The sequence below is a fragment of the Pan troglodytes genome, chromosome 7, assembly GCF_028858775.2.
Source record: "Pan troglodytes isolate AG18354 chromosome 7, NHGRI_mPanTro3-v2.0_pri, whole genome shotgun sequence".
NCBI lineage: Eukaryota > Metazoa > Chordata > Mammalia > Primates > Hominidae > Pan > Pan troglodytes.
Genome location: NC_072405.2, coordinates 104,850,267 through 104,865,604, shown reverse-complemented (window position 1 = coordinate 104,865,604; position 15,338 = coordinate 104,850,267). Strand labels below are relative to the sequence as shown.

At 44.5% G+C, this 15,338-nt stretch overlaps 1 protein-coding gene and 1 long non-coding RNA gene across 8 annotated transcripts in view; one reads left to right on the top strand and one right to left on the bottom strand.

Moving 5' to 3' along the window:
* ESRP1 (epithelial splicing regulatory protein 1) overlaps positions 1–11,708 on the bottom strand; it is a 66,571-nt gene extending 54,863 nt beyond the window's left edge. For 4 of the 7 annotated variants that reach the window (XM_009455672.5, XM_063817328.1, XM_001143826.8 and 1 more), the window contains exons 1-4: positions 11,326–11,602; positions 10,692–10,820; positions 9,357–9,470; positions 6,497–6,611 (exon numbers count right to left, since the gene is read on the bottom strand). In XM_009455672.5, the coding sequence (XP_009453947.1) occupies positions 6,497–6,611; positions 9,357–9,470; positions 10,692–10,820; positions 11,326–11,457 (490 nt within the window). In that variant the 5' untranslated portion in view covers positions 11,458–11,602. Of the gene's footprint in view, positions 1–6,496; positions 6,612–9,356; positions 9,471–10,691; positions 10,821–11,325 lie in introns of all 7 variants that reach the window. The other 3 variants (XM_009455670.5, XM_063817329.1, XM_063817331.1) reach the window with 2 other exon arrangements.
* Positions 11,709–12,002: 294 nt separating this feature from the next.
* On the top strand, positions 12,003–15,095 carry LOC104007688 (uncharacterized). Its single transcript, XR_010159636.1, has 2 exons — positions 12,003–13,415; positions 15,022–15,095. It is a non-coding gene; the product is annotated as an uncharacterized LOC104007688 (long non-coding RNA).
* Positions 15,096–15,338: the final 243 nt, after the last annotated feature.

Genomic DNA, 15,338 nt, shown 5'->3' with positions numbered 1-15,338 from the left:
TACCATACTTTCAGAAAAATAAGATCTTAATAAATGCTTGGCAAAGGGAAGTAAACACAATATTAGAAGTCTTGATTAGTGAGAATAAGTAAGTTCCTGACAAACAGCTAACAAAAAGCAGGTTAAGAAATCAGGAAGTAATTCCATCCAACATTAGTGGGGAAAAAAATGCGTTTAAAAGAAAATGAATAAAAGAAGCCATTTACACAAATGTCCTTTCAGCAGGAGACAACTAGTATTAATTTCCGTAAGGGATCTAAGATAATTTCAAAAAAAAAAAAAACCACAGAAGCCCCAGTCCCTATCATCTCACACCCTCACCATCCTCACTTGATTAAGTAAAAAGCTTACAACATGCAATCCAGTTTACCTGCTAGATGAGGTCTTCTCAGCTAGCATCACATAATTCAAAAGCAGACAACAATGCAACTGGAATAACTCAAAGGCCTAACACCAACAGCAGAAATGTGTTTAGGGCCAGGCGCGGTGGCTCACGCCTGTAATCCCAGCACTTTGAGAAGCTGAGGAGGGCAGATCACCTGAGATCAGGAGTTCCAGACCAGCCTGGCCAACATGGTGAAACGCCATACTTACTAAAAATACAAAAATTAGCTGGGCATGGTGGCGCATGCCTGTAATCTCACCTACTTGGGAGGCTGAGACAGGAGAATTGCTTGAACCCAGAAGGTGAAGGTTGCAGTGAACCAAGATTGCGCACTGCACTCCAGCATGGGCAAGACAGAAACTCTGTCTCAAAAAAAAAAAAAAAAAAAAGGCGTTTTAGAACAAATACAAAGACAAAGAGGGAAAGAAGTGCCAAAAATAAGAACCAGAACTACACTCAATTCCTGGTCAAGTGTGGCGGCTCACGCCTATAAAACCAGAACTTTGGGAGGCTGAGGTGGGTGGATAACCTGAGGTCAGGAGTTCAAGACCAGCCTGTTTAATATGGTTAAATACTACTAAAAATACAAAAATCAGCCAGGCGAGGTGGAGGGCTCCTATAGTCCCAGCTACTTGGGAGGCTGAGGCAGGAAAATCGCTTGAATCTGGGAGGTGGAAGTTGCAGTGAGCCAAGATTGCATCATTGCACTCCAGCCTGGGCAACGGAGTAAGACTCCATCTCAAAAAAAAGAAAAAAAATTCCTAAACCCTTTTGTCATCAAAATGGTCGTACTTTTTCATTTACATAGCACTTCACTTACAAAGCTTTCATTTTGGAATACTCAAGATTAAACTTTGGCTCGGTAGACACAAGTAACTCCCAGGAAAGCAAAGCTGCTGTGTAGCAGGGTATACTCAGCTCAGACTTTGTGACTCTACAACTTGGGTTTTAGTGTCCTCTTCCATTAGAAATACACAACATTGGCCTGGCACAGTGGTGCAGGCCTGCAGTCCCAACTACTTGAGCCTAGGGTGCAGGAGTTTGAGGCCACAGTGCGCCACAATAGCATTACAGCACCAATGCACTCCAGCCTGAGCAAAAGTGAGACTTTGCCCAAAAAAAAAAAAAAAAAAAAAAAAATGACCACACTATAATTTTCTTTCTTCTTCCATAAATGCCTTGAAATACTGCATATTATTCAAGTTCCACATATTGTTTTTTTTAATGCAAGGCCTCATTGCTTTCCCTCACCATTCCCCCTGGAAAAAAGTCTGCCTTAAACACAAAAATTGCAGTGATATATAAAAAATGACACTCTTCCCATATGATCCAGCAGTCACACTCCTTGGTACTTACCAAAATAAATAAAAAACCTAGGCTGGGAGTGGTGGCTCACGCCTATAATCTTAGCACTTTGAGAGGCCAAGGCGGGCGGATCACGAGGTCAGGAGATCGAGACCATCCTGGCTAACATGGTGAAACTCCGTCTCTACTAAAAATACAAAAATTAGCCATGGGCGGGCGCCTGTAGTCCCAGCTACTTGGGAGGCTGAGGCAGGAGAATGGTGTGAACCTGGGAGACGGTGCTTGCAGTTAGCCAAGATCGCGCCCCTGCACTCCAGCCTGGGCAATAGACCAAGACTACGTCTCAAAAAAAAAAAAAAAAAATGATTAAAAAAACCTATGTCCATATGAAAACCTGCATGTGATGTTTATAACAGCACTATTCATATTTGCAAGAACTTGAGAGCAACCAAGATGTCCTTCGGTAGGCGAATAAACAAACCATGTTTGGATAAACAAACCGTGTATGGATAAACAAACCATACATCCAAACAATGGAATTCAGTGCTAAAAAGGAACTATAAAGCCACAAAAAGACATGGAGTAATCTTAAATGCATATTACCGGCTAAAAAGACAATCTGAAAAGATTACATACTACATGATTCCAACTATATGACCTCCTGGAAAAGGCAAGACTACAGAGACAGTAAAGATTGGTGGTTGTCAGGGGTTAAGGGAGAGGGAGGAATGATTGGCCAAAGTACAGAGGATTCTTAAGGCAATAAAACTATTCTATTAGGGATAAAAGACTTTAAGGTAGCAGGTAAAAAAAACAAAACAAACAAAAAAATTCTATACTATGCTATTGCTACAATGTATTTTGATACCACAATGGTAGATAGGTGTCATTATACGTTTGTCAAAATCCGTACAATGTACAAGACCAAAAGTAAACCCCAATGTAAACTATGAACTTTGGGTAATAATGACATGTCAATGTAGGCTCATCAGGTGTAACAAATGTACCACTCTGGTACAGCACTTTGACAGTGAGGGGGCACGGGGAGAGAAGGAGAGGAAGGGAAGGAGCAGGGAGAGGAAGAGGCAGAGAATAACAAGGGTTCTATAGGAACAATATACTTTCTGCTCAATGGTGCAGCATGTTGACAGTGGGGGAGTGAGTGAGAGTGTGTATGTATGTGTGTAACAAGGGTTATATAGGAACACTCTATACTTTCTGCCCAATTTTGCTCTAAACCTAAAACTGGTCTAAAAAATAAAGTTGGGGTCGGGTGCAGTGGCTCACACCTGTAATCCCAGCACTTTGGGAGGCCGAGATGGGTGGATAACTTGAGCTCAAGAGTTGGAGAACAGCCTGGCCAACATGGTGAAACCCCATCTCTACTAATAATACAAAAATTAGCCAGGCATAGTGGCGGGCGCCTGTAATACCAGCTACCTGGGCGGCTGAGGCAGGAGAATCACTTGAACCCAGGAGGCGAAGGTTGCAATGAGCCGAGATCACACCATTTCACTCCAGCCTGGGTAACAGAGGGAGGCTCTGTCTCAAAAAAAAGGAAATAATAATAATAATAAAAAGTTGAGATTACAGGTACAGCAGATGCACCTGTAATCCAAACTTCTCAGGAGGCTGAGGCAGGAGAATTGCTTGAGTTCAGGAGTCTGAGACCAGGCTGGGTAACATAGCACAACTACATCTCAAAAAAATAAAGCCTACTAATTAAAAAATAAATGAGGCCAGGATATGGTGGCAAACACCTATAATCCCTGCATTTTGGGAGGCCAAGACAGGAGGATGGCTTGAGGCCACGAGTTTGAGAGAAGCCAGGGCAAAATATGAGGACCCATCACCAAAAAATGAAAAATAATTTTTTTTTAAATCTCACTCTGTCACCTGGGCTGGAGTATAACGGTATGATCTCGGCTCACTACCTCTTGGGTTCAAGTGATTCTTCTGCCTCAGCCTACTGAGTAGCTGGGATTACAGATGTGCATCATCATGCCCGGCTAATTTTTCTATTTTTAGCAGAGACAGGGTTTCGCCATGTTGGCAAGGCTGATCTTGAACTCTTGAACTCAAGTGATCCACCTGCCTCGGCCTCCCAAAGTGCTGGGATTACAGGCATGAGCCACCGTGCCCAGCCAAAAATGGATTTTTATTAAAAATTTTAAATTTACTTGGATGTAAAGTTAATAAAGCATGTTTCCAAAACACTTAGAATATTGTGACATCACTGAGGGTCCAAACTGATATTTCTGTATCCTCGTTTAAAACAACCAATCAAGGATACAAGTATTTCACAACAAAAAAAATTAAACACTTCAACCTGCACATTCTCTTATCTGCTCTTCTCCAGGTGTTTACAGAAGCCCCTTTCCCTCCCCCACTGGTTTACCAGGTGAAACAGGTAATTCCTCAAAAGCAAATGACCTTCTGTCCACTTGGCAAAACCATCAAGAATGTTTAATGACTACAGATCTCCCAATTCAGCGTCACTTCCATATTGGCAAGGAAAATGTTTAATGCTCTGAAAGAACAGAACAATTCAATTCAGACACTGTAGAAATACTTTGCATAGATGAGCACAAGTTGATATTCAGATTGGACATAATTGCTTTTAGCCTCAGAAATTGGTCTGGTAGCCTAGTCAGGGAAATAAGTATTCCTCTGAATAGCAGTCATAAAATAACTGACCACAGCAGCAATATAACACAAAAACCGTTGCTAAGAAAGCTTATTAGCATTTCTAACTTGTTAAATGAGAAAGACATGTACAAGTACGATATTAAATATTAAAACATTTAAGAATAAAATCCACTTTTTTTGAGACAGGGTCTTGCTCTGTTACCCAGGCTGGAGTGTAGTGGCACAATCATAGCTCACTGCAGCCTCGACTTCCTGGGCTCAAGCAATCCTTGCACCTCAGCCTCCTAAGTAGCTAGGACTACAGTCTCATGCAACCACGTCCAGCTAATTTTTTTATTTTTTTGTTGACATGGGGTTTCTCTTTATTGCCCTGGCACAACAATCCTTAATATACTTCCCTTCCTACTGAAGTTATCTTTTTCGTTTTTTAAAATATTTTTATTTCATTTTACTTTTTGTAGAGATGGGTTCTCGCAATAATGCCCAGGCTGGTGTCAGCACTCCTGGTCTCAACCCATCCTCCCTCCTCAGCCTCCCAAAGTGCTGGTATTACAGACATAAGCCACCATGTCCAGCAAGAAGTTGTCTTTTTCTAAATTAAGATAGCTTATTAGATTTTTCATCCACTGTCTTCTAATTTTTCAGTAGGTACTCTGGTTCTCTATTTTGTGGAAGACCAACTATCCACATTAAAAAGTTTAATATATACTTAAGAACTGAATTGTGTCCTCCACCTCCCCCAAAGTCCTGTGTTGAAGCCCAACCCCCAATGTAACTATCTGGAGAGAGGGTCTTTAGAAGTTAAGTTTAAATGAGGTCAAAGGGTGGAGGGGTCTAATTAGATAGGGCAGTGACCTTGTAAGAAGATAACTCCTCCTGCTATCCCCCCAGAAAAGGTGGCTGGCTACCTGCAAGCCAGGAAGAGCCATCACCAGAACCTGACCATGCTGACACCCTGATCTTGGACATCCCAGCCTCCAGAACTGTGAGAAAGTAAATTTCTTTTGTTTAAGCTCCCTAGTCTATGGTATTTGTTATGGAAGCTTGAGCTGTCTAATACAACACTCAAACCAACAGAAAAACCAGTGAGAATTTTTCTGGTGTACTAACCTTTTTAACAAAATTCTTGTAAGAATTCTGTCACAATGAACTTATTCCACCCTCTTCCCAACACTACTGGTCATGCTAAGCCAAAATTCCAGCTAACTGACTCCAAGAAGAAGGCAAATGAAAACGGATTTGACCTGTTTACAAGTAGTTATGAAATATATGTGAGCAAACTTCAATCAGGAAAAAAAATCCTGAAGTAACACAAAAACCAGGCTTTAGTTCCTGAAAATGAATGAGAAAGTTTGGGAATAAGCATCTACAACCCACAAGCTACTGAAGGTAACTTAGTTTTAACTTCATGACGACTCTCACAGTGGCTTTTGGGAAGCCACTCAAGGTAACAATTACTCAACTTTACATCTGATATATTAGCACACGCCTGCTTATTAGTTAGCATTTGAAAGACTTAATGAATGTAAGATGACGGGTCATTCATGATTATAGATTTGTAATTATAAAATTACTTTTACAATATATCCTGCATCAAATGTATTATTTTGGTAACTAAAGAATGTGGGGGACAATCCAGACCCCATTTTATCATCTCCAAAGATGGCTTATTATAATCAGCATAATCTTGTATTTGAAAAATTCAGGGGAGGCTAAAAGCAGGACCAGTGAACAGCAGTTTGTAAAGGGGATATATCCACCAATTAAAAAAATTATTGACTTCATTCCAAAGAAGCCAAAATAAACCCTAAAATCACAGTAACCAAGAAAAAGTGGCCTTAGAATCTGCACTAAAGTCTTCATGTTCTTTCTGCAGCACACGCACACATTACATAGCTGAAACTGAATCCTATTCTACATGTGATCACCCCACCAAAAAATCCATCTCCAAATCCATCCAACCATCTGACTAATTATAACCACTTTCAAAGATGTCTATAATTGTATTTTAGTTTCTCAGCAGAGTAAACAAATTTTGGATAGGCCAATTTTATCCATATGCTGACAAAATTTAAAATGTTTGAAAGTTTCTTGAATTACCATTTTTTTCTGGAACTATCTTTTCAAATGATTCTTGAGTAATGATTTAAAGGATACACTCTGTCATTGTGGCAACGTCCAGTTTGTCAATATCAGGTGAACCAGGGCAACACTTCTTGAATTCTTTTCGAAGATCAAAAAAGGAATAGAAGCATTCAGGTAATAGTACATTCTGAGGAAGGACAAGGTAGATAATGTTAACTAGGTGAATTTGGTTCAATGTTTCTCTCACAATTAGGAACCTAAAAATTGAATATAAGCATATTTTACAAGGGAAAAAATTTAAAATTTAATGTAAGAGTGGATTTATTTTTAAAAGTTGGTCCTGTTTCTATATTAGATCCTATGTACAAGTCTCATGAAAAAAATTCCTCTTGTTTTAAGGCAGTGGATTACAATGTTTGTGCTCCAGTATGCATTCCATTCAAAACAATTCTGAAGCTGTGATACATTTGTGCTGTTATACTTCATATTTTCTGGCTGTTAATACTACTTTTTTCCAGCCATAACCATTTTAGAACATCTGTATTTTCAGGCAGCACTAGCAGCCCTTTCAGTTTTCACACAGGTGCGGGATTAGATTGTAAAACTGGGTAGTTCTAACTATTGGGTTCTAATACTGCATATTTTCAGTAATAAGTGAGATTAGAATAGTAAATTCCTGATTAACTGAAAAGGCTTATTTCTGTGCCAAATAATAGTCCCACATTAGTCTTCTTGAACAATATTGTAGCTGTACCTGTGAACTCAAATTAGACTTCAAACAAAAACAAAAACAAACTCACAAATCCCAAAGGCAAAGGAGAAATGGTTACCTGCTGTTCTTAGCTATTAGGACCACTACCGTGGCTACGAAGCAAAGCTCAACTGTCTGGACAAATATTACACTATTGTTTCTTTTGTTTTTTTTTTCTTAACAAAATAACCCAGCATTGGATAACTTTTAAAGATAATCCTTTTAAAAACTCAATTTAGATTTTTCTTAAAATTTTGAAATTGTGTTAATTTGCTGGGAATTTTTACCCATTTTTACATTAGAACATCAAGGAAATTAAGACTTTTAAATGTTAAATGTTCATGCAAAATATCTCCTCTCCAAGTTCCTTCTATTGGACTTTACTAGATGTGACGTGTTCATGCTGTATTTTGAAATCAGTATTGCTGCATCATGGTCACAGCTTTTAAAAAAGTTAACCAAAAGAACCATGAAACCTCCCTATTACCTACAAAAATGCTCATTTAAAAGCTATTTGTAAGGACAATAACTCACATGTTCAACAATAATCAGTTTAAATTGTTGTGTCCATTTAAAATACTGAGTATTTTATTTAGTGGTTATAACAATGTTGATGTTCTATTAAATAATGTAGGCTAAAAGGCTTATGCCGTATGAATGCTCTTTGTAAATAATGCTTGTCTACAGAAATCTGGAAGAATATATCCAAATACATTCATGTTAGAGAAAAACATTTTAATATATTGAGTGGCAGGATTATTTCATGTTTTGCCATTTTCCCTTTTCTTTAATGAATATACAGAATTACTTTCACTATAACATTAATTGTTTTAGTTTCTGTATTTAATCAAAATTCTAATAGCAGTGGCTGAGGAAAAAGTCTTAATTTTTCTCCACATGTTTTCCTACACCCAAAGCAGACCACCTAAATAATGAAAACAGCTATTTTCCTCTGGCCCAACAGGGAAAAGATTAAGTCTTGTCCTTCTGTCATGTGAGTTTGGGAGTAAAAAAGTAATCCTTACATATTACTATTTCTGGTAAGGATGTAGCGACTAGTCTAGCATTTAATTTTTTAAAAAAATTCTTCCCCTTTTGTCAAATAATTACTAAGGCTCGTATAAAAGGAGTGATTTTCTGAAGACATAACAACTTGAGTTACTCCTTCAAACTTTTTGAATTGTCATAATATATTAAACGAAATAAAATCTGCACTTACTTGCCTGGGTCATTTATCAGTCTACATCTTTCATTGCAAGCCTTGGCTTATACAGGTACCTAAATATATTCTACTTCCATCTTTTCAAGCTCAGTGCCTGCCTACCACAATAAAAAGTTACAGCTCAAACTAATTTAAGTTGTTAAGAGACAGTGTATTAACAATGATTGGCTACACTGGGTGGGTTGTCTCTGCTGTTCCTTTTCCCACAGCCCCTCAGTATTTATCCCAGGGAGAGAAATCACATTTTACCTATAGTAAGACTGTATTTCTCTCACTCTGTAATCCTCTCTCTGTCAGAAAAATGAGCAAAGGTAAAAGATGAGGCTGACCCTTTTGTTTCGATGCAAGAATGTTTTGAACATTTACTTAAAATCAGACAAAGTGAAGAGTGCTATGATTGTGGTTTCACTAGATATAAGGTTGTCTTATTTAAGTAGCCTTTTTAATGAAATGATTAGAAATACAACTTTAAATGTTTAATTCTTTTTTCCTTCCTTTCTAGGATATAGCATTTCCAACACAAATGGGGATATTATGACATACTAAAGAATAGTTCTTTCCTCTCTTTGTAGTTATTTTAAATGTCAAAAATTCACACTGTATTAGCTTTGGAAAAGGGAAGAGTGTCATGCATCTTGAAAATTGGACGTAAACAAAGAGACTATTTTAAGTCACCAAAGAGTATCTTTGTATATACATAACACCAAATTTACCATTTTAATAATTTTTAAGAGTATGGTTCAGTAAAACATTAAGTACATTAACATATTTTGCAACCATAAACACCATCCATTTCCAGAGCTTTTTCATCTTCCCAAACTGAAATTCTGTACTCATTAAATAACTCCCTATATGCATCTTTTTAAGAACAGAGAAACTTGAATAAACCAAAAATTTTTAAAAACCTCCAGTCACCCCAAAGCTCCAACCATTTTTTTCCCAGAAGCCAGCACTCTTACCTTCTTGGAAGCCTCAGGATGCAGGATTTGCCTGACATGAAGCTGCCCATCAGTACAGAGACAGAAGGAAGTCCCTACTCCAATATTCAGTTCATTGCTCACTGACTGGTTAAACTGCAAGAACAAGATACACATAGGGATGCAACTGATGCACCATTTACAAACTCTGCAAAGTAGCTCCCCTTGGTGATAGCCAGAGAAAACCGCAATAAGGGCCCTGATGGGTGACACCGGTGCTGGGGCAACCTTGGACAGACTCCTTTCCCACGAACCATCTAGCTTCCTCGAGGTAGGGAAGCTTTCCAATCAATCCGCAGTTCGCGCCCAGGAGAAACTTGTCAATGCATTCTCCCTTCTGTTTTTACAAAAAAAAATTCATTCAAGACTTAAGTCAGATGTCTCATTTCATCAGCAGGTTGCCTGCAGATTACATCATTCCCTAGTGTTACTTTTTATATGTTTGGATGTGCCAGGCTTAAGAAAGATGCCAGCTTCTAATAAACAAATACGGGTATTGGGTATACAGATCTGGAAAGTCTTGGATGAATACACCCCAGAAAGGATAGCTTTCTCCTATAACTCGAAGCTCGTGTGCTAGGGCAGAGGTCGTGAGAACGCAGAGCATTCATCTGTGCACAGGTGTGTAGCGCCCCGCCCTACCCGATCCGGCACCCGTCAACACCCCGGAACAGCCGGTTTTTAGGTCACCTCAGTCCTAATAAGGTGATTCCATCAGTTCCGCCGTGACCCAACGGGCGGCCTTGCACGTTCGGACCTGAAAAACCTCCCTGGCACTGGGACCAAGGCCACTAAAGAAATAATGACGGACCGAGCCTTTCGTTGGGAGTTCAGAAGCCTGAAACCAGGCAGGCACCTTCAGGTTCCAACCCAAACTGTGCTACTTCTTGCACCCCCGCCGGGCCCGCCAGCACGTCTACGCCACAGCGCCCCCTGCCCGAAGGCTGTGGGCCCAAACCCCGCAGGGGAGCGGCGCGTCTGGGGTCTGGACCTGGAGATGGGGGCGCTAGGATTCAAACTCCGCACGTCAATCAATTGGCAAAATGGAGCTGACGCTCCGGCTCCAGTAACTACTCAGGAAGCAACTCGAAAACTAGTGAATGTCGGTCCCAAACCCTGGGGGCTGAGAGGTGAAGAGAAGCAGCGACCCCCGCCCAAACAGTGCGCCCCGGCCCTCAGGCTGGGCTCCCACCCACGCGGCCGGGCAGGCGTCTCGCCACCCTGCTCCGGGAACACGCGTGGGCCGCCCTGAGAGGGCGTAGGGTGCGGTGGGGTTGGGCCCAGGCTGGGATGGGTGGCGTGACCCGGGGTTGTCACCTGTCGGAGGGCTTGGTCCAGCTGCGACGCCGAGGACAGGCTTTCGACGTCTATTTTAGTTTCTTCTTTGCAGTCCTCCGTCAGTTCCAACTGATCCGGTCTAACTAGTACTTCGTGCAACTGTCCCACCTCCGAAGGTAGAGAAGCATGGGTCAGTTTCCCCCAATTTCGGAGCCTCTTTCTGCACCCTCCTCCCTCGCTCCCCTGCTGGGGCGGCCCGCGCCTCTCTTGGGGTCCGGACGCAGAATCAAAGCTCTCGACTCGCCATCAGTTCCGGCGCGTTCCTGCCCCCCGCCCCACCCCCCACCCGATAGGTCGGAAAAGCCCTGGAAGTGGACCCCGGGGCCTCCGAGACCCCACCTCGTCTCGGCGGAGCGTCCCCCGACGGGCAAAGAACCCGGCTCGGTAGCGCCGGCCTCTCCACCTGAGCCAAGTTGCGGAGGACTGAAATGGCTCCAAGGCAGTTGGCCAATAAGTTTGGTTTTACTCTAGCTTCCCTAGGCCTCGGGTCCAGACTCACAAGTGGGCAAACAAGAGCACTTATTTACTTACCTCCACCCCCCTCCCCGCCCAAACCTCTACCACAAACTTCTTGCCCCATTCCTTGCATTTAGACGAAAATGTGGAGAAATACCTTCTTGTTGGCCAGATCCACGACTTTCCAGAACAGCAGGATCAACTCCTTCTCATCCGAGCCTAGCTTGGCCCCAGTGGCCCCAGCAGTGATCCCAAAAAGCACCACCAAGTAATCCGGAGAGGCCGTCATGACGATAGGTGGGGAGGGGGAGAGGGGGAGTCGGGAGGCGGTAAGGTGGTGTGGAAGTGAGAACGAAAAAACCTGTGCTAAACCCTCTTCTAAGAGAAAAAGAAAGAGCGCCCACCCCCCTTCCTTGCTACTGCTAGTGCAAAAGGCGGTAACCAACCACCCAAGCCCACACCTGGTCGGTGCTCCACGCCCAGGGCAGGAAGGGGGGTGGAAAGGAGGGCGCAGGAGGCCTGCCCTTTTTGTATTCAGTTGCCCGGGCGTCTATGCAAAAAGCCTGGAGCAAGGCTGCCCCCCCGGGAGGCACGCAATGGCTGAAAGCTTTTCTGTTTTGGGATGTGGCTCTACCTGCCCGCCCCTTCCCCCTCCCCCACGTGGTGCAGGTAAGAGACACCTGGCGGCGCCGGCCCATTGGCTCCTTCAAACCACGACGTGGCAGCGGTGGGGGAGGAGGCCGCTTGGGGAGGGGGAGGAAGGGGCGGGAGACAATGGCTGGATGAATGGAGAGGCGAGGGCAGGGGAGGAGGAGGGGGAGACGTGAGGGGCGGGGAAGAGGCGGTTGCCACCCAGAGGGTAGACGAGGCCAGACGGGGAAAGGGCTCAGAGAGGTAAAGGGCTCGGAGTCGCTGGGGGGAGGGGTTCCCACTGGAGGTAACTGAGAGGTGCAGGGGGGCTCGGAGAATACCGGCTGCGGGGAACGAAGCCGAAGGTTCTGAATGGTCAAGCGAAAAGGCCAGGTGCAGGGAGGCGAAAGGAGGCCAGAGGTGAGGCCCGGGGCGCGGAGCTGCCCAGGGCGCGGCGCAGGCGGAGGACGAACTGCTGAGGGAGGGACCTGCCAACCGCAGCCAGGAGGTGGCCGGGGCAACGGCAGATCCCCGGAAAAGCAGCTCCTGAGCCAACACAACTTTCAGTGCAAACAGCAGGAGAAACCCTGCGAGCCCCCCCTTCTCGGGGCCGGAGCCCGGGTGCACGCTCGTCCCAAACCCGCCGCGCTGCCCACCTTCCGGAGAGGAACCCCGCGCACGGCAGAGCCGGACGCCAGGGGCTGGACGCCCAACCACCTAGTCACTCCCCAGGACGCAGTTATCGCGCGCAAAGCAGCTGGGGGACCCCGCAAGGAAACTCAGGCACAATGGAGCCCGCTTCTTTTTCTGTCAACTCTGAATGCTATGTCTGGTTTGGTCCTGGCTGCTAGTTCGAAGCTGGAACATCCTCCAGAGCTGGGGCCCATTTCCTTTTATTTGCCTTGGGCCCCAAATGAAAAGCATCTATCCGCATGCCTAATAAAAATTTTCTTAAATCGGGCCACGCAGGCTTTTTCCCAGGTTCTGCGCCCTGACCCCATTCCCTCTGCTCATGCTTTTGGCATTGTATTGGAGTGTGTTGACTTGACCAAGCTCCCAAACAACCTCCGTGCTCCACCTCAGCTTGGTCTGCCCAGAGGCTCGTGCCCCAACCATCACCCCCAGCCACCAGATCGGTGGCAGTATGTTGTTGGGTCTTGTTGACATTTTAGAGAGAAAAGGGCTAGAGGTGAAGTTTTCTCGGGTTTTATATCTCAAAGCGATTTGTTCTTGGGAACAGAATTCTGTCTGAAGTATTAATAATTCGGCTGTAGGTGTCCAGCCGCGTTCATATTCATGATGTGAAACGGGCAACCATGGACCTATCCCTGCAGAACCCACTCCGGGTACAAATCCGGTAACCTTTCAGGACGCGTGTCAAGGGAAGCTGGAGGCCTGGCTTTCCCAGTGGGGGTTCAGGCTCCCGGGAGGGGGGAGAGGAGCCCGAGGCCCGCGCCGTCTCGTTTCCTGGTAGGAGAAGGTGCAGGCGGAGGCGGGGCCTCCCGTGATACAGGTGGCAGCTCGCGTCCCCTGAGAGCGGGCGAAGGCCAGGGTCCCACACTCGCAGCGCTGCGACGGCACTCGGGACCTCCCTCGTCCGCTGCTTGAGCTCCAGAGGTGGGTGCTTCCCTGTCCTGAACTTCAGAGTGCGGAGTCATAAATGGGTTCCGGCTGGCTTACTGCAGTAGCCTCGCTCCTCCCCAGCCCCGGTAACTCCGAGCTACCCGTCCAGGCCCTCGGGCGTCGCGGGGGCAGGGACTGGGCGCGGAACGAGGCAGGGAGGGACCTGGAAAAACCACCCAGATTGCATTGCAGTGGGCGAGGCCACCTGGAGGAGCCGGTTCCCCCTAACCACCTCCCCTTGGGGCTCTCGGTGCGCGGTTCCCAGGTGCTCAGCTCTGCTGGGCCCAGGAGGTGCCGCCTCACAGGGACGCGGAACCCCGTGCGTGGCCCCCGCCGGGTGGACCAGATAGCGCGAGGCGGTCCGGAGGCTCGTCGCCAAGCAGGTGACTCTTGCTGAAAAAGTGGTTGGAACACTTGAGGAAACCCGGCCCCGCCTGTTCTTTCTAGGTCTTTGGAGTTTGGATTAATCATTTGTGTAGCCCGTTTGGATAAACCGAAGACTTTATTAAATCAGCGCGCTTACCAGGAATTCCGCAGTAGTATCCACATTAGAATCTTGAGTCTTGGAGTTGACCATATTCACACAGACTTGCCTTCTTCCTGTTTAGTTTATGCCTTGTGTTCCGTTATTGGAACGCTAAGCTTGTGGGAGTTGTTTACATCCTACTGCTCAAGGTCATCGCTAAGGTGTGATTTTTCACAAAAAGAATTTGCAACCTCCGGCATGAATGGCTTAAGGAAGTCTAATCCTGGTTTCTGATTTTTTTTTTTTTTAATTTAAAAGTTAATCTTTCTGGGCCGGGCGCGGTGGCTCACGCCTGTAATCCCAGCACTTTGGGAGGCCGAGGCGGATCACGAGGTCAGGAGTTCGAGACCAGCCTGACCAACATGGTGAAACCCCGTCTCTACTAAAAACACAAAAATTAGCCGGGCGGGGTGGCGCACACCTGTAATCCCAGCTGCTCGGGAGGCTGAGGCAGGAGAATCGCTTGAACCTGGGAGGCGGGGGGTTGCAGTGAGCCGAGATCTGGCCATTGCACTCCAGCGTGGGCAACAGAGTGAGACTCCATCTCAAAAAAAAGGTTAATCTTTCCAACTAGATTTTCAAGGATGAGGATTTTGTTGTTGTTGTTGTTGTTCTCAAATGTATTCCCAGGGCTTGGAACAGAGCCTGACATATACTAGGCACTCAACAAATATTTCTTGAATGATTGTAATGAGTAACACCCATTTTTGCAGATCTTTGTCTTCTGAGCCTAGGGCATAGGTCATCACTGCAGGGGTGAGATTGTCAAAATGGGAGTCTACAGGTAATTTAAGACTTAAATGTTTAAAGAGTAGGTGCTCATTCTTCAACAAACTTTTGTTAAATTAAAATGGTAAAATGTGGTGGAGGGGTTGGAATATATGTAATTCAAGACAGTTCTGAATACAAAAATGTTTTACTGTCTATCACCACCATCTATAAATCTAATTCACTAAGGATAATCTGTGTAAGGTGGCTGGAAAGAACCTTGAGGAGAGAGGCTTATTTAAGTATTGGCTCAGGACCACACCTAAAACTCTCAAAACGTTGAGATTCTGTTGTTTTGTTTTTAAGCGCCAGAGACCCAAGTTGAGGAACAGCATATAAAATAACTGGCCTGTACTCTTACATACATGAAAGCCATCAAAGACAAAGACTGAAGAAGAACTTTGGCAGATTAAAGGACTTTAAGAGACATGATCCTGAACCAGAAAAAGTAAAAAATAAAAAAATAAAAAGATCTGTAGATTAAATAATAGTATTATATCCATGTTAATTTCCCATTTGTTGTAATATTACTGTGGTTGGGCAAGAGAGTGTCTTTGTTGGTGGAAGTATCTACTGAAGTATTTAGGGGTAAAGAGGAATCATGTCTGTAACTTATGCTCAAA